A 23414-nucleotide genomic window follows, 5' to 3' on the forward strand; every position below is an offset into this window, starting at 1 on the left:
CACTTGTACTATCTGGGCGACATATCTATTGGTCACACCCTACTATGCTCAGGGGTAAGTTACTCCTGGCTCTGCACTCGGGAATCACTCCTGGAGGGTGCTCGGGACCCTATGGGATGCCAGGGATTGAACTTGGGTTCGCTACGTGCAGGGTAAACGCCCTCCCCACTGTACTATTACTCCGGCCCCGGTTCAGTATATTTTTAAAGGTACGTGGACTTTTAAGAGCCTTGCCCCTGTTGGAATTTAAAACATTATGACTAGTAAACCGGCAACCCCCAACAAGAGCCTCACCCCCACCCCTGCTCCCCATCACCCGGCGATGCTCAGGGGTCACTCCTGGCTCTGCACTCAGGAATTACTCCTGGCGGTGCTCAGGGGACCATATGGGATGCTGGGAATCGAACCCGGGTCGGCCGTGTGCAAGGCAAACGCGCTCCCCGTTATGCTATCGCTCCGGCCCCTCCCCATCCTCCTTATACGCAGGCAGCATTACTGACTTATCCTCCCCTCACGATCTCACCTCCCTGATTCCCCGCCCCTCATCACCCAACCCCCCAGAATTTGGGGGAGCCAAGGTTTTCCCAGGCACGTCCGGATTTTCGGGCCTTGCGCCGGTCGCGCGCGCTCTCCCGCCCGACCACGAGGGGGCGCGCGAGCCCCCGCGCCGCCCCGCCCTCCGCTTCCCGCGCGCCGCCCCGCGCCGCGGAAGCTTGAGCCTCGCCGCGCCCCGTCGCCCGGCCCGTCGCCCGGACAACCACCGGGAACCGGCCGTTGGCGCGCGGGCCGGACGCGGCCGGGGACCGAGCGGGCCGGGTGGCTGCGGGGCTCGGGCCCGGGCCCGCCGGGAGCGCCAGCGCGCACAGCAGCGTGAGTCGGGGCGGGGGCCGCAGAGCCGGCCCGGGGGTCCGCCCGCGCGCCCGCACCCCTGCGCGCACATGGGGGCGGGGCCCCGCTGGGTCACAACGCGGGCGCACACACAGACACACGGACACACACAGACGCACACGGACACACACAGACGGACAGACACAGACGCACACGGACACACACAGGCACACACGGACACACACGGACAGACACAGACACACACAGACACACATAGACACAGACACACACAGGCACACACACAGGCACAGATACACACAGACGCACACAGACACAGACACACACAGGCACACATAGACACACAGACAGACACATACAGGCACACACACACACATGGACAGACACGCACAGACACACACAGACACACACAGGCACACATAGACACAGACAGACACACAGGCACACACAGGTAGACATACATAGACATAGACTCAGATACACATAGACACACACATAGACACACGCAGATAGACATACAAAGACAGACACACACAGACACAGGTAGACAGACACATACACAGACACACAGGTAGACACATATACAGAGACAAATAGACACAGGTAGACACAGACACAGACTCACATAGAAGTAGACAGACGCACACACAGGTAGACACACACAAACATACACAGAGACATGGACACACAAAGAGACATACACACAGACACACACAAATAGACACACACTGACACACATACACAGACACACATAGACACATGCACACACATAGATAGGCACACACAGAGACGCGTGCACACACACACACAGACAGACACACAGACACAAGCACAAACATACTCATACGGTGCAAAGATTTACCCACGGCCTTTTGCACACCCGGGAGAAGTGCCACAGCTCTGCCCTTTCCGGTCTTGAGTCAGATCCCGGTTCTTGTGGCCCTCAGAGGCGGCTCAGTCCGGGGGTCCGCCCGGAGTGCTCAGGGGAAGCCTGCAGTGTCGGGAACGTGCAAAACCCACTGGCCAGCCCTGAGCGCATGGCCCAAAGACAGCTCCTACACGGACTCGACTTGGCCCCGAGGCACAGTGTGTCAACTCCCCCCCCCCCCCCCCCCGCCCCCGATCCGGCCGGCCCCCACCTCCTGGATTCTGTTTATGCCGGGTCTTGGGCGGGCGCTGCGCAGACCCGGCCGCCTGGGGCCAGGGGCAGGGCATGGAGGTGACACTGCTTTCCTCTTGCCATCTCTGTCTGCAGACCCGCCCCCAGGAGCCTTAGGGACTCCGCGCTGGGTCCGTTTCTCCACCTGGAGGAGGAGGCGACTTGGGCAGGACTCTGGCAGGTGGGTTGAGCGCCTTCCAGACACCTAACTCCTTGCAGCCTCAGCATCTCGCGCACCCCTGGCCTCCTTCTGGGGTATTTCACTGGGCACCTCTTTGAACTCGAGTTTCCTCCCTGCCGAGTGACGGGGGTTTGGGAAAGGCCGCCAGCACGTGCGTGATTGAGGGCTTGGCGCTTTCAGATTTTGCTTGCTTTTTTTTTTTTCTTTTTGGGTCACACCCGGTGATGCACAGGGGTTACTCCTGGCTCTGCACTCAGGAATCACTCCTGGCGGTGCTCAGGGGACCCTATGGGATGCTGGGAATCGAACCCGGGTCGGCCGCGTGCAAGGCAAACTCCCTCCCCGCTGTGCTATTGCTCCAGCCCCCAGATGTTGCTTACATTTTTTAATTTGCTACTTTAACATTTTTATTTATTTATTTATTTATTTAATTTATTTATTTGGCCCTACGTGGCAGGTCCTAGCCGACTCATGGCTCTCTGCTGGGGGCCCCTGCAGGTGGCGCGCAGGGGACCATTCGGTACCGGGGATGGGACCCAGGTGGGCTGCATGCAAGGCAAGCAGGAGCAGTCTCCCTATCCATTCCTGCCGTTTTTATGTAGAGCATAAAAAATACAGACAGCGGGGAGGGCGTTTGCCTTGCACGCCGCTGACCCGGGTTCCATCCCCGGCATCCCATATGGTCCCCGAGCACCGCCAGGAGTAAGTCCTGAGTGCAGAGCCAGGAGTCACCCCTGAGCATCGCCGGTGTGACCCAAAATATGCTATATATATATATTTTTTTTTAAATTTTTTTATTATTATTTTTTTAAAACATACAGACCCCCAGTAAGGGGCTGGGGAGATGATGGACGCCGAGGGCTGAGTGTGTCCCTTGTAAGCCCAAGGCCCAGCTGTGGTCCCCAGCACAGCATCAGCTCCCAGAGTCCTGCTGAGTGGCCCTGGGCCCTGCGGGGCCCGAGTTGCTCCCAGCAGCAGGCTCTGGTGTTGAACCAGAGGCCGAGGCCCCCGGGAGCGGCCCCGGGTTAGGGTGCGGGCTAGGTCTCGCGCCACCGGGGAGGCCCGTCCATGGTAACCCCGTGCTACCCGGTGCCCGGGCCCAGGCAGCGGTGTCCTTGCTGCTGGCTGACACGGAGCCAAGATGCAGTCCTAGAGAGTTTTAAACTCATCACGTGTCGCCCTGCTGGGGTTTTTGTAGTTGTCCTCCTTGTTGTCTGGCCATGCTCTGGGGTGACCCTTGGCTCTGAACTCAGGAATCACTCCTGGCGGTGCCGGGGGATCGAACCCGGGTCAGCTGCACGCAAGGCAGAGACACCTTCCCTGCTACACTGTCACTGCGGCCCCTGGGAAATTGTTCTCAAAGGGCTGGTGCCTGGCGACCCGGTACGTGGCTGGCGATGTTAGTTTGGGGCGAGGCGTGCGGAGGGGGGCCGGGTGGGTGGGCGAGGGTGCCGGGCTCTGCAACTTGCCGCCTCCCCTGTCCCCGCTGTGCTCACAGATGGCCCTCCCCACGCTGTCCTCCTCCTGGGGCCGCCGGCCGCTGGTGCAGCAGCAGCTGGCCCGGCAGCGCGAGCAGGCGGCCCGGCTCCAGCAGCAGTGGGAGCGGAACAACCACTACTTCCAGCTGTCTGACATCCGCAGCTCCAAGCAGGCCGAGTGGAGCTCCCAGACGTCCTACCAGCGCAGGTACCGCGCGGGGCAGGGGGGGCCGGGGCTGGGTGTTGGACACAGTTTCCAGGCGTCACCTGCTGTGTGTTTGCTTCCCCCGAAAGTCAAGGGTAAAAGCAGATCAGCGAAGGCAGAAGGTGGGCCAGAGTCCCGGGGGGTGGGACTGTGCCGAGGGCACTTGCCTTTTGCACATGGCTGACCTGGGTTCGATCCTCAGCACCCCACGGGACCCCCCCCTGAGCCCGTCAGGAGTGATTCCCTGAGCTCAGGGCCAGGAGTAAGCCCCCAGACAGACACACAGGATAAAATGCCCACCCGTGTCCGTGAGAGCCCGAAACCCTCTTGTCACCCCACACCCAGAGAGACCCAGCGATGGTGTTCAGATCCCAGTTGCGTGTCAATGGACACACACGTAAAACCATTTCTGGGGAAAATGACGGGCGGAGGTGAGAGCAGAGGCGGGGGGGTCAGATGGAAACCCCCCATCACACGCCGTGCAGGGAGCCCTGTTTCCTCGCCAGGGGAGCGGGCCTGGAGCAGAACCTGCTTGCAAGGGATGTGACGGTTCATATAGAATCATATAAAACCACATGATTTTTGTGGTCATACCTGGTGGTGCTCGGGGACCTTGCGGTGACAGGGAACAAGTGTACCAAGCATGTGCCCCGGCCCCCGTGGTACCGTCCCCCCGCTCCCCGCCCGCCCCCCACCCCCCCTCCTGCGAGAACAAGATTCCGCTCTGCAGCCTGGCCGGAGGGTGCGTGCCCGAGTCTCAGGCTAGCCCCACGGCCGCCTCCCTCTCACGGGGCCGGGCCTTCTCCGCAGCATGCACGCCTACCAGCGCGAGAGGGTGGAGGAGGAGAAGAGGAAGGGCCTGGAGGCGCGGCGGGAGCGGCTCCGGCGGCTGCTGCTGGAGGAGCAGGGCCTGCTGGCCCGGGAGCTGCGGGACCTGCGGCTGAGCCCCGGCCTGGAGGAGCAGAGGCTCCGGGAGCGACACGGGCACCTGAGGGCCACCCGCGAGGAGCAGCGGAAACGGGTACCTCAGCCCTCTCCCGCGGGGCGTCGCCCTGGGCGGGACCCTGGCCTGGTGCACTGCCAGCCGGGAAGCGTGTCTGCCCGGGTTGGCCCTGTTGGGAGTCACCCCTGTTTGGCCCTTGAAATCATGACCTCCAGGCCACTTTGCTTTGTCCCAGTTCTGGGGTCCCGCAAAGGTCTGGGACTGGCCTCCCCTCGAGTCGTAGTGGGGCACAGTGGGCCCCGCACCCCCGCCGCGAGCACGTTTAAGCTGCCTGGACATTTAGGAATGGAGCCGCAGCCTGGCACCGAAGTAGCTGCAGAATTGGTGCCAGGGCCACCGGGCTGGCGGGGGGCTGGCGGTGCTGCCCCAGGGGTCTTGGTCACAGCCGCCTTCGTTCAGGGGTTCTCTGCAGGGCGTGCAGCTTTGACAAACCTCATCCCTGCCCTTTTCCTACCCCCGCCCCCCGCAGGTTGCAGAGCAACTTCTGTATGAGCACTGGAAAAAGAACCACCCGAAACTTCGAGAGGTGACCACGGAGGGAACTGCTGTCCGTAGCTGAGCCCAGTAGCTGGGCTCGTTTGCGGCCTGGTGGGCTCGCACAGAGGGCACCTCCAGCCCCCACAAGGAGCGTTCCCTGGACGCTGCTGTTCCCTTAAGGGCTCCGAGGCGAGGCCAGGTCCCCGCGGGAGAAGGGTCTCTCTTAACCGCTGCGGCTCCTGTGCCCGGCGTCGGGCCGGCGGGGCTTTGGCTTCCGAGTGGACGTGGTTCCTTTCGGATGTCCCGGGTCCCGTGGGCCTGCGTGGCGCCCGTGTGGGGCGGGCCCCTGGGAGCACCACAGTCCCCCCCTTCTCGCCTGCAGGTCGAGCTGGACCTGCACAGGAAGCACGTGATAGACTCCTGGGAAGCCCAGAGAGAAGAAAAGAGACAGGTGTGGGTGGGGCCTGGGGACGGCCGCGTGTCAGCGGGGCCCAGACGTCACGCCTGAGGCGTCCGCTCCCACCAGGACTCCGTGGCCGCTTCCAAGGGCAGAACCACCCTGGGCAGCCCGGGCCGGTGGTGGGAGGGGGATACGTCGGCGGGTGTAGCCACACCGGCTCGGGCACGAGGCTGCCTCCTGCCTCTGCCCGGCCGTCGCTCCTCTACGTGGTGTCGGGATCAAACCTGGCTTGGCCGTGTGCGAGGCCTGTGCCTCCCCGCGGTGTGTGTGTGTGTGTGTCGCTGGGGATGGCGGGCGGTGGAGCCTGTGGCCGTGGGGGGCCGGGTGGTGGGGCAGCATCTCCCTCCTGACCCTTTTCACGCCCCCCCACCTAGCAAGAGGCCCTGGAGGAGAAGGAGAAGGAGCGGGAGGAAAATGCCTATGAGGCTGCCCGGCGGGAGGCGCAGGAGCGGCTGAGGGCGGAGGAGGAGCGGAGGCAGCGGGAGGACGAGCTCCAGGCCCAGGCGCTGCTCCGGCAGATGGAGGAGTTGAAGCTCAAGGAGCTGGAGGTGAGGGGGGGGGGCGCCCCGGGGGGCCCCTGCCCCAGGCCTGCGCGGTGCCGGGCGGGGCTGCAGGAGGCGCCGGGGCTTGGGGCCCCAGAGCAGCTCAGGCACGAGGCCGACCTGGCGTCCATCCCCGACCCCCCGAGCCCAGCAGGAGTGACCCTGACTGCAGAGCCAGGGCTGCAAGCCCTGAGCACTGTCGGGGGGGGCAAAACAGGTGCCAGGGGGACTCTAGTTCTGAGGGAGGCAGCAGGTGTGGCTGGACAGGGTCCCCGTCCGCAGACATGTGGCCGGGCCTGCTGGGACCCCCCCCCCCCCCGGGCGGCCCGGCTGCAGGCTGTGCAGTACCGGGGGTCCGGCCCAGGGTTCTGAGCTGCAGCCCGGCCCCCGGGAGCTGCCTGGGGAGTCCCGTGCGGCCTCTCGAGGGCGCCCGGGCTGCTCCGTCAGGTGGGGGCGGGGGTGGGGGTGTGCGCCCCGGGCCCGCCCGCTCTCGGCACCGAGCACTGCCGAGAGCCAGAGCACCTGGGCCTCACGGTCCCCGGGGCCCTGTCCCGGCCCAGGCCGCCGAGCTGAAGAAGGAGCAGGAGGACCTGCTGGCGCAGCGCTGGGAGCTGCAGGGGCTGCAGGAGGAGCGGGAGCGGATGGCGGCCCTCCGGCAGAAGGCGGAGCTGGGGTGCGAGAGAGGAGCCCCAGGACGGGGGGGGGTCAGGGGGGGCCGGGCCTACCTGCGGCCTGACCCCAGGCGCCCGCCCTGTCCTTGCAGGCGCTTCTTGCGACAGCAGTACAGCGCGCAGCTGCACAGGCGGGCCCAGCAGGTGCAGGAGGAGCTGGTGGGTATGAGCCCCCGCTCCCGGGAACTGGCAGCTCAGCCCGGCACCAGCAGGGTCCCTCCGGGCGTAGCCCCCAAGCCTAGGGGTGAGCCCCCGGGCCCGGGCTGGCTGGGGGTGGGGGCCTCGGAGTGTGCCTCCTCGGCTCTGCCCAGTGGGGTCGAGCTCGGCCTTGGGGACCCGCTGGGCACGAGGCCTGCGCTGCCTCCCGGGAGAGGGGCCCAGGCCAGCCCCACCTCCGCCCCGCCCCCGCTGGTCTGCCCTGGCGCATGACACGGCAGCGCTGGGTGTGCGAGTCTGCGTCCTTAGAATGGGATTGTTCCAGGCACGCGGCCGACCGGGGTTCCAGCCCCAGCACCCCACAGGGTGCCCCGAGCCCCGCCAGAAGTGACCCCTGAGCACTGCCGGGTGTGGGCCAGAAACCACAACCAAAAGGGGAGCTGGAGTCACCCCGGTGGTGTCTCCCGGCAGTGCCGGCAGAGTGGGCGGGTGCGAGGCGGGCGCGTGCCGGGGCGGGTGGCTGCAGGAAGGCCCCGCGCCCTCTGCCCCCAGGAGGCGGACAGGCGCGTCCTGCGGGCGCTGCTGGAGGAGGAGCAGGAGCAGCAGCGGGCGGGCGCGGCCCGGCGCCAGCAGGCCCTGGCGGACGCCGCGTGGATGAAGCAGGTGATCGAGGAGCAGCTGCGGCTGGAGCGGGAGCGGGAGGCGGAGATGCAGGCCCTGCTGCGGTGAGTGGCCGTCAGGGCCTCCTGGGCCCCCGAGGGTGGTGGGCGGCGAGGGCCACGCCTCGGCTCCTGCGCCTGGCGGAGGGCCGGGCCGGCTGGGCTCAGCACGGTTGAGCCCTGCGGGAGCAGGTGGGTGGGAGCCAGGGCAGTGCTCGGTGCTTCTCGGGCCTTGGTTTGTTTCTCTTTTTCTTTTTGGGTCACACCCGGCAATGCACAGGGGTCACTCCTGGCTCTGCACGCAGGAATTTACTCCTGTCGGTGCTCGGGGGACCCTATGGGATGCTGGGATTCGAACCCGGGTTGGCCGCGTGCAAGGCAAAGGACCTCCCAGCTGTGCTATCGCTCCAGCCCCTTACCGGGCTTTTAAAAGCGGGTCTGGACCCTCAGAATTTATCCCATAAGCTGAATTGAGGGCGTGTCACTGTTCACCGAGCACTGACCGTACGCGTGAGGCTCCCTGCTCTGTGCTCAGCTGCCCCTGCTTGTTCCCCTCCAGCCAAGTGGTAGGTACTTGGGACGTTCAGGTGACACCAGGAGTGCAGTGACAGGGTTCAGGCTCCTCCCCACCCCCCACTGCAGTGCTCTGTGGGCACGGCTCTGCCAGTGCCTTGTTTAAGGGGAGGGGGTACTAGCACGGAGACTTGACCCCTTTCCTCGGTGACGCTCCCTGTGCTTCCGCTTCCCTTCCCTGTGGGGGCAGGGCTGCTCTGACCTCTGTGCTCGGGCTGTGCGAGGGGGGCCCCTGTGCAGTGCCGGGGGTCGAGCCCAGGGCTCCCGTGTGCAGAGCGTGTCCTCCGGCCCCCCGAGGAAGGTCGCCCTAAGCGGCCATCCCTGAAGGGCCCGGGCAGGAGGCCCCACAGGAGGGGGTGTGCTTGGGTGGGCTTCCTGGCGGGCCTCTGCCGGGGGGGGTGGCCGGGCGCCTGTTCTCACCGGCGTGTGCTTCCCCAGGGAGGAGGCCAAGGAGATGTGGGAGAAGAGGGAGGCCCAGTGGGCCCGCGAGCAGAGCGCCCGGGACCGCCTGATGAGCGAGGTAAGGCGGGCGGGTGGGCAGGCCTGGGGCACGGCGAGGGGACACGGCCCGATGCCCAGGAGGCCCTGAGGGACAGGCCTGTGTCCGGGTGTCCGAGGCCATTCCTGGGGCCGGCTGGCTGCCTTCTGCCTGTGGGGCCCGGTTCCCTGCCGGGCACACGGCGCGGGCACACGGCGCGGGCACTGCCAGGTGCGGCCTCAGAGCAGACGCAGGCTGGCTCAGGGTGCTTGCATGGAAGTCCCCTGTTTTAATGGTTTTTGGAGCCCCTCTGGCAGTGCTCAGGGAGCTCCCCTGGCTGTGTGCTTGGGGGTCACGCCTGGCGGTGCTGGAGGGACCCCGTGCAGTGCCAGGGTGGCCGTGTGATGCCAGGGCCTTCTCCCGTGCTGTCTCTCAAGCCTCCCCCGCCTCTTTTTTAAAAAATTACAGTTTGTACATATCAGTTGACTGCATTTTGGGGAGGCTCCCCTGGCAGTGCTCAGGGACCCTGGGGTGCCCGGTCCCCTGGAGTCCACCGGGCACCCCTGGGCACAGCCCATGCTCTAACCTCTCCTGGCCCTGTCCACTCACTGGCATTCAGGGGGAGCAGGACCGTCACACTCCAGACGCACCTGCTGTTCTCCAGCCTGGTGGGATTTTCCCCCTATCGAACGTCCCTCCGAACTGTGGCCATGACATGCCCCCTCCAGAGAGCCTGACCCTGGGCTGCGGCAGGCGCTTCCTGCAGTGTCTGGTCACAGGGTCCGGCTGGCGGAACACTGGCACCCTGCCCGAGGCCCACGGCTCTTGGAGGCCCGACACCGCTTCCCCTCCCCCACGTGACCTGCGCTTTTTTTTTTTCTGTTTGCTTTTTGGGTCACACCCGGCGATGCACAGGGGTTACTCCTGGCTCCGCACTTGGGAATGACTCCTGGCGGTGCTCAGGGGACCCTATGGGATGCTGGGAATCGAACCCGGGTCGGCTGCGTGCAAGGCAAACGCCCTGCCCGCTGTGCTCTGGCTCCAGCACCAGCCTCTGCCTTTCTCTCTGCCGGCCTGGCTCCAGGCGCTGCAGACCCTGTACCCGAGGCCCAGCTGGTGAATCGGCGTGGGGCACGCGTGGTCCGGGCCAGGCTGGATCCCGCACCTCTCCCTGGCGCCCTGGGGGCCGCGGCCGCGTCTCTGCAGCTGCAGCTCCTGCCCGCCGGGTCCCCCTGAGCCTCCCGTCTCCTCTCTGCCACGGGTAGGTCCTGGCGGGCAGGCAGCAGCAGATCCAGGAGAAGCTTGAGCGGAACCGGCAGGCCCAGGAGGAGGCCCTGAGGCTGCGGGAGCAGCTGATCGGGCACCTGGAGGAGGCGCAGGAGGCCGCCCGCCGGGAGCGAGCACAGAGCGAGGAGCTGAAGTCGGCCAGGAAGCAGGAGCTGGAGGCGCAGGTGGCGGATCCCGAGGCGGCCTGGCGAGGCCCGGTCTGGGGGACCCCTCCTTCCTGTCCAGGGCCGGTCTGTGCCCCCTCGGCCCGCGGCCGCGGCACTGTGACCCGCGGGCTGTCCCTGTCAGGCACACCTGTAGGCACGGGGCACCGGGGACCTTTCCCAGGGCGCACTGACCGCCACAGAGCCTGTCCTGACGCCGCGGGCTCGGGGGTGTGGGGGGCCCGCTGGGGCCCGTGTGCCCCCCACGGCCTCGCTCAGCCCCTGTGCTCCGCCCCCAGGTCGCAGAGCGCCAGCGGCACGCCAGGCAGGCGGAGCGGCAGGAGGAGGAGGAGGAGGCCGAGGCGAGGCAGGCCGAGCAGCTGACCGACGCCCTGCTGCAGCAGGAGGCCAGGAGCATGGCCAGCAAGGGCCACCGGCCCACGGTAGGCCCGTCCCCGCGCCCAGCAGGCCCAGAGTCTTCCTGGAGCCCTGGGGCGCCCCTGGGGGCCTGGCTCTGGCTCCCGGCGGGCGGGGACAGGCTGGGTAACTGGCGGGCTCCCTCCTTGCTGTGCTCCCCGGCCCGGACAGGCTCTCCTGGGCGCACGGCCCCCCTTGCCCGGGGTCCCCCATGGGACCACTGGGCCCTCGGGCCAGCAGCTCCTTTTCTTGGGAGTATCCGAGACGTCTCGCTTGGGGCTGGCGCATTCTCTCTCCGTGTCGGGTGCACACCTGGCAGTGGTCAGGGGAATCGTGTGGCGGCGGGATCGAGCCCCGGCCTGGCCTCCTGCAGGCAAGCGAGTGACTCGCCCCTGAGCCGTCTGCCTGTCCCCCAGGACTGCTACTTTGAGTTCTTTTTATTTTATGTATTTTTGTTGGGGGTGTGTGTGTGGTAAGGCCATTCCCAGTGGTGCTTGGGGTGGGCGGGTCACTCCAGGTAGACCATGGGGTGCCTGGGTTGGACGAGGCTGAGTGTCACTCCAGCCCCGGGACTGGAGAGAGAGTAGAGTGGGTGGTGCACCTGCCTTACAAGCAGCCAGCCCGGGTTTCATCCCTGGCACCTCACACGGTGCCCTGAGCTCCACCAGGAATGACTACTGAGCACAGAACCAGGAGTAGCTCTGAGCACTGCCGGGTGTGGGCTAAAGCCAAGAAAAGAAAATAAAAGCAGTCGAGGGGCTGGAGCGATAGCACAGCGGGTAGGGTGTTTGCCTTGCACGAGGTCGACCCGGGTTCGATTCCCTGAGAGCAGAGCCAGGAGTAACACCTGAGCATCATGGGGTGTGACCCAAAAGGCAAAAAAATATAGATTAATTAATTAATTAATTAAAGCAGTCGATGGTGGTAGTGGTAGTTCAGGGGGAGGTTGCTTGTCTTGCACGTGGTAAACCCACATTCAGCCCCCAGCACCCCGGATGGCCCCCCGAGCCCATCAGGAGTGACCCCTGAGCACCACCAGCTGAGCTCCAAAACCCTTTTCAAACAAGCAGCAGTTGGAAGTGCTTCGTTATAGCTTCAGGCTAGGACTTTTCAGCCATAAGTGAGACCTGCCCGTTGCGTTATGGAGTTAGTTGTTGACCTCAGAGTCTGCGGAGCCGAGCAGTTCATGGTTTCTTCCTTTCTCTCAGCCTCACGGACATCCCAGAATCGCCTGGAACTGACCTGGTCGGTGGGAAACGCAGCGAGCAAGGACACGGAGCCTCTGGGCGGCCACCGTCGGCCTCACGTGCCCGTCCCCGGGTGCAGGCTGGGGGCTCCCCTCGGGCAGCAGCTCCGCGGCTTGGCACTGCGAGACGGGCTGGACGCAGCCCCAGCCACAGGGGCCCCAGCCCGTCTGTCCTCCCCCAGGGAGGGGCCCGTCCATGCCCTCCGCCACGCGGGCTTGTCAGGCTCTGGCGGGGCGAGGGGGTGCGGGCCGAGTCCTCTGACGGGTGCCTGGTTCCGTCATCCTCAGGGAGGACGCAGCGAGAGAGACGAGCACGACAGCCGGCCTGAACAGGGGGACGCGCCCTGCGCCCCCTTGCCGGTGCTGCTGCTGCGTGCACGTGGCGCCCGAGCACGTCGCCCGCGTCGCCCCTGCCAAGACGAGCCTCTGGCGCCTCCAGACTCGGGCGGGGTGTGGGCTGAGGGGCTTGCACTCTGGGGAAGCCCCCCTTCTCTTGGAGCAGGTTCCCGCGTCCTCTCTCTCCCTCTCTTCCTCAAAACTACCAAATTAAATGTTGTATTTCAGAAGAGGGAGAAAAAATTAGAGAAGGAGGGGAATCGAACACTTTTAAGTTGCCATTTAAATTACTGTTGAAAATAAACTCAAAGGTTACGGTGCGGGTTCCTCCAGGAGTGGCTCATGGTCTGATTCCCAGGGGATCACGTTTTGTTTCCGGAAGAAAACTCTGAAGCCCCAGGAGGTGGAGAGACCCTTAGTCTGACGTTCCTGTGCCCTCACAGGGAACCTCCCGGCACCCCGGGGCGGCTGACCTGTGGGCAGGCCGCTGGGCACACGGAGTCTGGGGGGTGGCAGCCCCCTGCAGCCTGTTGTGCATGCTGGGCCAGGCTGGCACTTCTCCGCGTGCAGGACCGTCCGTGTGGCTGAGCCACTCCCGCGCGGCAGTCTTACTGTTGAGTGACTCCCCATACTTTCCCTCCGAGGTTTCCATTTCCATCCTGTCGTGTTCAGGATCCCTGCCGTGAGTCAGCGTTCACTGCAGAGCTGTGTTCTCTGGTCATTAGAACCCAGAATTGGGGGCCGGAGCAATAAAACGGCAGGTAGGGTGCTGGCCTTGCACACAGCTGACCCAGGCTCAATCCCCAGCGTCCCGTGTGGGCCCAGTGCACAATCGGGAGGGGCTGCTGAGTCAGGAGTGAGCCCTGTGCACAGGATGTGGCTCAGAAACAATAAAATCCAGAACTGACCAGGAAGCCCCGAGTCCAAGGACTGTGTGACCTTCACTTTCACAGTGGGCGGACAAAGGGGACCTCTGGCCGCATCCGGGATCTGCTGCTTATTTCCTTGACTATGTTCTTTGCACAGGGCCCCTGAGCACCCCTGTCATTCTGTGTGCTCATGGGTAGCCCTGGATTCCCGTGTGTGTTAACTGAAATTAAGGTTTGCTGTGACACTGCTTCCAGGCCTGGGTGTTGGAGCTTTTATGAACTGTGGAGTGACACAGAGCAATGAGAGAGTTTTCACGGGCTTCATCCTCACCCTCAGGTCGGGCCATTTTCTATGACCGCTCACATTTTCTGGGTTCCGGTCATTTTTCTTGTGAACGTGCTTTGTCTCGCCGCTGGCTTCCCTGGGAGTGGCCTCTTTCAGCCAGTCTAGGGGGTTCTCAGAGCCCTTTCTCTAAGAGCTGGGATTGGAACCCTGAGTGCCACGCATCCCGGGCTCCGGTCCCAGCACTGGGGCCCCCCACCCCCAGGCCCCACGGTCCTTTCCCGACTGGGCCGGAGACTCGAGGCCTGGCCTGGGTGCTGAGACACATACAGCGGCAGGGCACTCCCCGGCACCAGAACAATATTTTGAATAAAGCAGCACTGCACTGCACTGTCATCCTGTTGTTCCTTGATTTGCTCGAGCGGGCACCAGTAACGTCTCCATCGTGAGACTTTTTGTTACTGTTTTTGGCATATCGAATATGCCACGGGGAGCTTGCCAGGCTCTGCCGTGTGGGCGGGATACTCTCGGTAGCTTGCCGGGCTCCCCGAGAGGGACGGAGGAATCGAACCCGGGTCAGCTGCGTGCAAGGCAAGCACCCTACCCGATGTGCTATCGCCCCAGCCCACCTGGTGGTGCTCAAGACTTAGTCCTGGCTTGTGCTCGGGGATCACTCCTGGAAGGGCTTGGCAGAGCCTATGGGGCGCTGGGGGGGGGGGGCGGTCGAACCTAGGTTGGCCACGTGCAAGGTCAGTGCCTCCTCTCTGTGCCCCATTGCTCTGACCGACAGTCAAGTCCTGAAGTTGTGTGGCTGTGGCGTAGGATTCCCTGCTCAGCTGTCTTCTTTCAGTGCTGACATTCTGGCCCTTCACCTTCCCCCAGACAACAGCCTCAGACCCCACCCGTCCGCAGCCACACAGCAACAATGCTGCGCTTACACCTGGGGCCGTTTCCCTCGGTGTGGTGGCTGGTCCAAAGCCCGCCTGCGCTGGCGAGTCACCCCTCCCTCACGCCCACTGGCCCACGTCTCGGGCGGGACACCGCGGTGGGGAACTTGGGGGCGGCCCTTCTTCCTGGCTTTCCCCACTGTCAGATGGGTCCAGTTTCAGTTTACGAGGAAAGTGCACGGTGTCGGTCCCTGCACGGTGTGGGTGGGGAGTGTGGGAGGGGGGCCGTGGGGAGGGTGGGGTCAGCAGGGGGCAGGCTGCGAGAGGGAAGAGGAAGGTCCACATCCCAGAGGCCGGGCTGCGTGAGGCGGGAGCCAACTGCAGGGCTGAGTCTGACCGGAGGGGAGCAGGGCTGTACGGAGTTCGCTCAGGGGTTCCGGAAGGGGTGGGGCAGCCAGGCAGACCCAGGGCCAGCCGGGAGAGACGGGAAGGGGGAAGGCTCCCGTGGGAAGGTGGAGGAAGGTGGGAACGTCACACCTGTTCCCACAGCCTGTCTGGGCTCAGGGCAGGGCCTGGCGGCGGCCACCCCCAAGGGCTCCTCTCCTTGTCCCCGCGCCTCCCCCTGGGGGACCTGCTTCACGTTGGTCCCACCTGGTGTGACCTGCCCCACCGGGTGTGTCTCTGCTTCTGCCTTGGGAGCACCGACAGAGGGAGCACCCCAGGCCCCCCTGACCCTGCTGCTGACGCCCTCAACTGGACAGTGTCTGCGGGAAGGGTCCCTCTGTGGGTGCTGCCCAGGGCCGGGAGAGTCGGTGGGTGACACTTTCAGCTCATCCCTCAACAAAAAGAGGGGTCTCCGTCTCACCCTTGAGGGGACGGCCCCTGCCTGAGGGGTGTCTTTTTTCTCTTTGGGTCACACCCGGTGATGCTCGGGGGTTACTCCTGGCTCTGCACTCAGGAATTACTCCTGGCGGTGCTCGGGGGACCCTATGGGATGCTGGGGATCGAGCCCGGGTCAGCCAGGTGCAAGGCAAGTGCCCTCCCCACTGTGCTATCACTCTGGCCCGAGGGGTGTGTCTTTGGGGGTCCCTGCGCCCCACTTATTCAGCAGAGTCATTTCTCACCCGTGCGCTCATTTCTTACCTGGTCCCCTCAGCCTAGGCACTGAGGCACTTCCCAGGTCGCGTTCCCTGTGGGTCCCCCATCACGGTCCTTGCGGGGGCCCAGACCGAGTCCAAGGAAGGAACGCCAGACCAACTGCACCTTCACCGACCCACCGCCTCCCTCTGCGAGGGACTCTCTCCCCGCTGGCTCTTGGGCCACGCCTGGCGGTGCCCGGGGCTCACTCCTGGCAGTGCCCAGGGGGACTGAGCTTGCCTGTGCGCAAGGCAGGCTCCCAACCCGAGGTATTCTCTGTCCAGCTCTTGAGGAGGAATTGAACCAAGAGTGTGGCTTTTCCCATCTGCAAAATGGGCACAGGCCCTCTTGCTCCACGAGCGGGGTGTCCTGAGGCAGCCAGGGGTGCCTCCCCATGAGGAACCTAGCACCGTGGTGAGAGAGGCAACAGGGACGGGGCCGAGCTGTCACTACTCTGAAGCAGGTCTCAGAGCTGGTGGGCTGCGAGCGGAGGGGCAGGTGACAGCTGAAGGTGCTGGAGCAGTGCTGGATAGCAGCGTCAGCAACCCCCGGGAACCTTCTAGAAAAGCCAACCCCCAGGCCCCAGCCACGCTGCCGAAGGGAAGGAAGGGAATGAATGCATGGTCCCGGGCTTCCGGGTCTGCCCTGCTCAAAACTCACCCTCGGAGGAGCCCCCGGGCCTCGCTGGCTGGTTCTGGGGCCCGGGCTGGAGGCTCCATCCACCCTGCCCTCTGGCTCGGACAGGCCCCATGTGGCCTTTGTTCTTAGGTTGTTTTTTTTTTCCTTTTCCGGTCACACCTGGCGATGCACAGGGGTTACTCCTGGCTCTGCACTCAGGCATCACTCCTGGCGGTGCTCAGGGACCCTATGGGATGCCGGGGATCGAACCCGGGTCGGCTGCGCGTGCAAACACCCTCCCCGCTGTGCTCTCGCTCCGGCCCCAGGCCTTGTTCTCAGACAGCGCTGGGTGGCCCTGATGAAGTGCGGTGGAGACTCTTGGCCACTTGCACAACAGGCAGGGGGAGCTTGAGCCTGGTCCAGCTCTGAGAGCAGACCCCCACCTGGCTGATTCCCACAACTGAAACACAGGTGTAGATCCCGCACCAGATACACAGAGCTGACATCTCGATGCAGGATTTGTGTTTGGGCCACACCCCGTGGTGCTCAGTGATCACTCCTGGGTCTGTGCTCGGGGATCACTTCTGGAAGGGCTTGGGGGACCGGATGGTGTCCAGGCATTGAACACAGGTTGGCTGTGTGTCCACACGCAAGTGCCCTATTCACTGGACTATCTGTCACCCCAGCTCCAAGTGCAGGATTTTTAAAAGGGCGTAAGGCGTTTGGCTTTGGCACATGGCCAACCTGGTTCAATCTCCGACATCCCATAGGGTCCCTTGACCCCCGCCGAGGTGATCCCTGAGCGCAGATCCAGAAGTCAGCCCTGATCATTGCTGGCTGAGGCTCTAAAAACACTAAAACAAAAACAAAAACAACCCAGCTGGGAACACAGAGTCGAGTGGGTAGGGTGTTTGCCTTGCACGTGGCTGACTCAAGCTTGGTCCCCAGCATCCCCTGTGGTCCCACAAGCCCAGTCAGGAATGCTCCCTAGCACAGAGCCGGGAGGAATCCCTGGGCAGAATCGGGCGGAGCCCAAACACCAAAACCAAATTAAACTGAAAAAGGAAAAAAAAAAAGGCTATTTGCTAAGCACGGAGGAGGAGGGAAAAAACTCCCCACTACAGTGAGCCCAGCAGAGCCTCCGTAATCTGTTTCTTGTTCAAGAGGGGTCATGTGAGGGGAACTTCCTGGGGACTCCCGATGCGGCAACATCAGTTCACTGCCGGGAAGCAGAGTGACGAGAGAGCCTATTTATTGCATAACTAGCAGGCACATGTTCCAAACGGTTTTACAACGCTGGAAAGGTTGGACAGTAATTACAGGAGAGTCTACAGCAAAGACATGAAAGGACAGTCCAGGACAAGGGATGACACGGACCAAACACATGTGATCGAAAGGCATTTCATTTTTTTCCAATGCAGCATTTTCTTTTGTAAAAAAAAAAAGAGAGAGAGAGAGAAGGTGGGGTGTGACCTTCAACCCGGATGAGGAAGGGACTCAAAGGACATGATTCCTGGGAAGCTCAGGGTCGTGGCGCGGCCACTCCGACCCCGCGTGGAGGGGCAGGACAGTTCTGGCGGGGCGAGATGCCGGGTCGGGTCTCTGGGCCCAGTCCGTGGCTCTTTGGCAAATAAGAACTATTTGCGTGCCGAGGCCGAAGCTCAGGAGCGGGACGTGTCCTTCTCTCCAGCGAGTGTCCGAGTGTCCGCTCCATAAAGTGCACCTCTGTCCTGTCCGGGCGGGGGTGGGGAGGGAACGGCCTCTGGGAAGGAAGGGGGAAGAACTGCGGTGACAGACGCAGATACTAGTGCAGGGGGACGGGACCCGTGCCAGAGGTGGACGGGTCCACCACTCAGACCGGGTGCGACTTGCCGACGGGCTCGGAGGGACTTCTGACACTGGGTCTCAGCGGCGGCTGTGGTGGACACTGGACACAGGCATTGCTGACCCTCCTGTCCCTGGGGGGGGGGTCACTCCGCCTGGCAACTTCTTTCTAGTTTTGGCACCGTGGGTTAGCAGGGACCCTCTGGTTGGTCCTCACTTGCCCTAGGACGCAGAAACATCCTCCGTCGGCTTCAGTGAAGACTCTTGTCCCCTGGGGGCCAAAGGGCACCAAATGCAGCACCGCCTGGGGCCGGGGGGGGGCGGTTGGGGGGAGTGGCTGAGTGCATGCAGCATGCAGAGAAGGCTGAGAGGGGCTTCCGCCGCGGGCGGGCGGGCGGGCACCCTGCCGGAGGGTGTCGGCGCCCGGCGGGAGCGTGGCACTTCGGGTTGTGCAGGCAAGCAGGTGGAGGCGGCTGGTGGGGACGCGACCCTTTCCCCGGGGTACTCGGGTAGCAGAGCATCCACGTGAGGCGAGGGGGCAGGTGGCCCCCGAGAGACAGCGTGTGTGTGTGTGTGTGTGTGTGTGTGTGTGAGTCACAGTTCTGGGGAAACAGAGGCAGAGTGCTGGGACGGGAGGGATACGTGGGGGGAAACCAGGCCTCGGAGAAGCCCAGCACAGGCGACAGGAGCCCCGGTTCTGGGAAGGCCCCGGGCTGAGCCAGACGGCCGGGGAGGCGAGGCCCTCGCACCTGCTTCCGGGGGGTCCTGGAGCAAAGGCCACAACCGGGGCTTCCCGGGAGCTGGAGCTCCCCCACGCTGTGCTTCGAAACTCGGACAGGAGTCTCCGACGTCTACGGACACAGAAATATGGCACAAACACGTCCAGACCGCTGGCGTCCTCTGAAGAGCCAAAGCTCTAGCCGCCTGGACCTACTTTTCCGCCGGGCAGCCCTGGGGAGGCTGGGGAGAAGCTGCCCCTAAGCATCACCCGGTCGCCACCACTCTGCATCACGCCAGCCCGGTCGCAGCCGCTGTCGGGCTCGGGGCCACCCGCAGACCCTCCGGGACAGAAACACGCCTTGACACCCAGCACGGGAAAGGTCTGCTCAGCAGCCCGAAATGCAATCTCTGTCCTGCTTCCTGGCTTGGGGACGGTGGGGGCACCCCGGGGGAGTCTCGAGGAGCCCCCAGCTCGGGTGGCTGTCTTACAGGAAGCCCCCAGGGATGCCGAGCTGAGAGCAGCAGGCCGGGTGGGGGAGGCGCTGAGGGATGGATGGGGTAGCTGAGCTCCGGGGGCAGGGAGGCGGCGGGCCGTGCCCGGGGGAGATCAGAGCTCCCCCGCTCAGGCTGAGGCAGTGTTCTCGGAACGGGCGCTCCGGGTTCGCTGATGGCTTGTGGGGAAGGTGATCACCGGGGCCCTGCTTTGGGGTGAGACGTCTGGGTTCCCGGGGTAAGGCAGAGCACAGGGTCACGTGGCGTGACACGGGGGTGCTCCTCACTGGGTGTGGACCAAGGAGATGCAGCGTGGGGGATGGGTATTAACCTGATGCCAGGCAAACTTCAGGAGGAGAGTAAAAACGAGAGAGAGAGAGAGAGAGAGAGAGAGAGAGAGAGAGAGAGAGAGAGAGAGAGAGACAGAGACAGAGAGACAGAGAGAGAGAGACGGAGAGAGAGAGAGAGAGACACAGAGAGAGACAGAGAGAGAAGTTCAAAATCCAAAATTCACAAGAGGACATGTAACACATTATAACTGTTAAAAAGAGAAACAGAGCACCCGCTGCTTCCTTCCGAGAGCGTTCACTACTGTCAGAAAGTGGTCAAGTCCTTTTCTCTACAGACACGCTTGGAGATGCCCCAAGCTTCAGAGACCCTGCAGAAGGCCGGAGGATCCGCTCACTGACGGCGCGTGCCGGGGAACAGACAATGCGGACTTCTGCGGGATTGTGTTTTTCCGCCAACTCTCTCGAGGAAACGCCTCACTGAACACTGCCTCTCTTCACTTGCACCGCAGGCCGGCGGGCGGACGGGATGGAGGAGCCCCGGCGAGCTTCTGACAGGGCGGTTCCGCGTGTGGCTCTGATCCCTACCCCAACAGTCACCGACAGGACAGAAGAACGTCAGGGAGCAAAGTAAACTGGCACAAAATAAGGCAAGTGGATTAAACCGATAGTTGAAAAGTTGTTAGAAAACATGCAAAAATAATACTGAGCTTTCTTCGAAAAAAGTCTGAAAGTTTCATTCGTTCAACGTTCGAGTCGGGAAAAATCCCGAGAGTTCCGTGTCCTCCATCTGGCGCGGGGCTCCCCCGAGCCGGCCCGTCAGTTGGCGTTCTCTTTGGTGGTGATGGTGACCAGCTGCTTGGCGGCCTTGGCGATGTCGTAGGCACACTGGATGACCTGCTGCGTGACCAGCTGGATGTCGGCGGGGGGGCCCAGGTCCCCGGGGAGGGCCTTCCTGCACTCCGCCTGCAGGCGGTAGGCGCTGGCTGTGAGCAGGCGCAGGGACGTCCTCACCAGGTCGGACTTGGCTTTCTAAAGAGAGAAGCAGGAGACGGTGCAGCGAACTGCAAGGCCAAGGGTGGGACAAACCTCCTCAAACACCTTATGCTGTTCTGTTACGAGGGCCGGAAGGAGGGGGGTCAAAGGGCAGGCAGTGTTACTTTAGCAGCCCGTGCCCTTCTGGTGCGTATTTTGAAAAAGAGTAATCCACTTGGGTCAACGACTCCAGAGAAAATGTTATTCTGCGAATGTTCTGCCTTAATAATACAAATCTCCAGGCAAAAAGCCTTTCAAAGGTCTCTGGAACCATTTACAATTTTTTTTTTCTTTTTGGGTCACACCCGGCGATGCTCAGGGGTCACTCCTGGCTATGCACTCAGGAATCACTCCTGATGGTGCTCAGGGGACCATATGGGATGCTGGGAATCAAACCCGGGTTGGCCACGTGCAAGGCAAACGCCCTACCCACTGTGCTATCGCTCCAGCCCCACTATTTACAAATTTAAAACTGCTACAAAAGGTCCATGCAATAAAATGGCCATGAAGAAACGTCCTGCACTTACTTCACTGGGGAGATCTGAACGGAGAGAGAAGTGCCTTACCTTGGGGAACAAGGTTGCCATCTCGCTGACGGCCACGTGTATCCTCTCCGAGCAGGGGATGTAGCTGCAAGGTCAAGGGAGAGGCGACTCAGGACGGACAACACAATTCCTGGCAGAGCCCTCGGGCAGAGGTCAGTGCGGGCTGTCTGGTGCCCGGCCCTGGGGCCAGAGCGCCGGCACAGCGGGGAGGGAGGGCGGCCTGCCCTGCATGCGGTCAACCGGTTCCCTCCCAGCGTCCCATATGTGGTCCCTGAACTCTAGGAGTCCTGCGTGCAGGGCCAGGGGTGAGCCCTGAGCGCCCCCGGGAGTGGCCCCCAAACCAACCAGAGCTTGATTCTGCTTCAAGCTCTGACCAAGAGCGCACAAGGGGAAAGAGGGCCGGGGGAAGAGCTGTGAGGGGAAACCATGTTTCTAGGGGTCTTTCCTCCCCGAAAAACGGGGCTCAGGGCGTCTAGCAGCTCCTCCTGCCTGAGACGTACCCATCCGCTCTGGGGGGCACCCGGGGGGACGTGTGGGATGCTGGGAGTGAACCCCGGTGGGCCGCGTGCCAGGCAAGCCCTGGGCTGTCTCTCCAGCCCCGAGACTGCCGGTGTCTGATCAAACCATTGCACCGTGAGAGAATTCGGGGCAGCCCCACAGAACTTTCAAATGGGAAACCCTTCCGCCTCCACAGCTAGAACCACGCATCGTTTGCTTCCTCACTGGGGCTACAACAAAGGGTTAACAATTCTATTTTTGTTTTCTTTTTGGGTCACACCCAGCGATGCACAGGGGTCACTCCTGGCTCTGCACTCAGGAATCACTCCTGGCGGTGCTCGGGGGACGCTATGGGATGCTGGGAATCGAACCCGGGTCGGCTGCATGCAAGGCAAACGCACTCCCCGCTGTGCTATGGCTCCAGCCCCAAAGGGCTAACAATTCTTGAGGGGCTACAAGCCCTCTTGTCACACAGACGCTCAGAGGGAAAAAAAAAAAGGCACCATGTGTTGACTAGAACATGGCTCTTATCACACAGGAATGCTCCCTAACCCGCATGCCCACTGTCACACTAAGAGCCCCGCCTAAGGATTCTCTTCTATTTTTGTTTTGCTTTGGGCCACACCCAGCAGTGCTCAGGAGCTACCCCTGGCCCAGGCCGTGACCCTGGGCCGTGGGCTCCAGACTGCGCCTTGCCTCACCCCGAGAGATCTGTGCTTTGAAGGTGATAGTTTTCCTTTTTTTAAAAATTTTTAAATTGTTTGTTTTTTGTTTTGTTTTTTTGGGTCACACCTGGCGATGCACAGGAGTTCCTCCTGGCTCTGCACTCAGAAATCACCCCTGGCGGTGCTCAGGGGACCATATGGGATGCTGGGAATTGAACCTGGGTCGGCCGCGTGCAAGGCAAACGCCCTACCGGCTGTGCTATTGCTCCAGCCCCTGAAGGGGATGGTTTTCACCCTCTTCCTCTCTCGACCTCAGTCTCTCTCCTGGGGCCAGCCCCCGACACTCGTGTATTATGAGATGCTTCAGTAAGTCCGGGATAAGCTGCTGACGGAGTCTCACAGGGGCTCCCCTGTCTGAAGCGCATGCTCACAACTCCCACCAAGCAGGCCCCGGGCCTGGCGTGCGGGGAGGCTGGGGGCCCGGGGAGAGGGAGCTTGCTCGGTGTAGGGAACGAGAACCGAGTTCGGGGCTCACATGACCCAGCCGGAGCCTGAGCTTCCCGAGAGGAGACCAGAGAGGGGGAAAAGCCGGAGTGTGGTGCAGTGCAGGGCTACAAACCAAACTCGAGTCTGATAAATCCAACCAAGCACTGCCAGGTGTGGCCTGGAGCAAAGCAAAAGTCTCAGCTGGGCCAACGGGCAGGGGTGCGAGTGACAGTGAAGGCCGGATAGCCCAGGAAGCACAAATCCTCTAGGTCAGATCTGCTTTAAACCACGAGTGATCTGACATCACAATCTCCGCAGCCTTCTTTCACTCTTGGAAAAACAAACCAACCCTCAGATCATAATACTTAGTAAATGGATTTGTACAATCTCAAAAATAAAATAAAGTTCCGCCACTGTGCTAAGCACCGTATCGCCATCTCAGAAATACCCCCAGGCTGTATTTCTGACAGCCGTCAGAGGGAGGAGGGGGCTCCAGCCCCTCTCCCTCCCCCCCCCCCCCGCCATCTCAAACACAAGCAAAGGGCTTCTGCGTTAGGGGAAAGAAAATGCCAGCTCTCGGGAGAACACCAGGACCGGAGTTCCCCCGGCTCTGAAGACCATTACCGCCTGGAGCGATGGCTCCAAGGGCTGCAGTGGACGCCTGCATGTGGGAGCGCCGGGTTCGAGGCCCTGTGATGGAGCAATGCAGGCGGCACGCAAGTAGCGCATGACATGCGAGATAAGGCGGCAA

At 62.8% G+C, this 23414-nt stretch overlaps 2 protein-coding genes across 11 annotated transcripts in view; one reads left to right on the forward strand and one right to left on the reverse strand.

Annotated features, from left to right (window-relative positions):
- Positions 1–738: 738 nt before the first annotated feature.
- On the forward strand, positions 739–13800 carry TCHP (trichoplein keratin filament binding). 4 transcript variants are annotated; one of them, XM_055146982.1, is made up of 15 exons: positions 739–870; positions 2102–2186; positions 3440–3569; positions 3685–3872; positions 4680–4890; positions 5342–5398; positions 5732–5800; positions 6184–6357; positions 6912–7024; positions 7115–7181; positions 7731–7903; positions 8849–8930; positions 10154–10339; positions 10618–10761; positions 11944–13800. In XM_055146982.1, exons 4-15 carry the CDS (start codon positions 3685–3687, stop codon positions 11974–11976), a joined length of 1497 nt encoding a protein of 498 aa, XP_055002957.1. In that variant the 5' UTR covers positions 739–870; positions 2102–2186; positions 3440–3569; the 3' UTR covers positions 11977–13800. The 4 variants fall into 4 exon arrangements, with proteins under 4 accessions (XP_055002957.1, XP_055002959.1, XP_055002958.1 ...); XM_055146984.1 differs by lacking the exon at positions 5342–5398; XM_055146983.1 differs by lacking the exon at positions 3440–3569.
- Positions 13801–17346: 3546 nt separating this feature from the next.
- Positions 17347–23414, reverse strand: part of GIT2 (GIT ArfGAP 2) — a 55986-nt gene continuing 49918 nt past the window's right edge. For all 7 annotated transcript variants that reach the window (XM_055146830.1, XM_055146826.1, XM_055146831.1 and 4 more), the window contains 2 exons: positions 21036–21099; positions 17347–20466 (listed from right to left, as the gene is read on the reverse strand). In XM_055146830.1, the coding sequence (XP_055002805.1) occupies positions 20254–20466; positions 21036–21099 (277 nt within the window). In that variant the 3' untranslated portion in view covers positions 17347–20253. The remainder of the gene's footprint in view (positions 20467–21035; positions 21100–23414) is intronic.

This window comes from Sorex araneus, chromosome 9, assembly GCF_027595985.1.
Source record: "Sorex araneus isolate mSorAra2 chromosome 9, mSorAra2.pri, whole genome shotgun sequence".
NCBI classification, from domain to species: domain Eukaryota; kingdom Metazoa; phylum Chordata; class Mammalia; order Eulipotyphla; family Soricidae; genus Sorex; species Sorex araneus.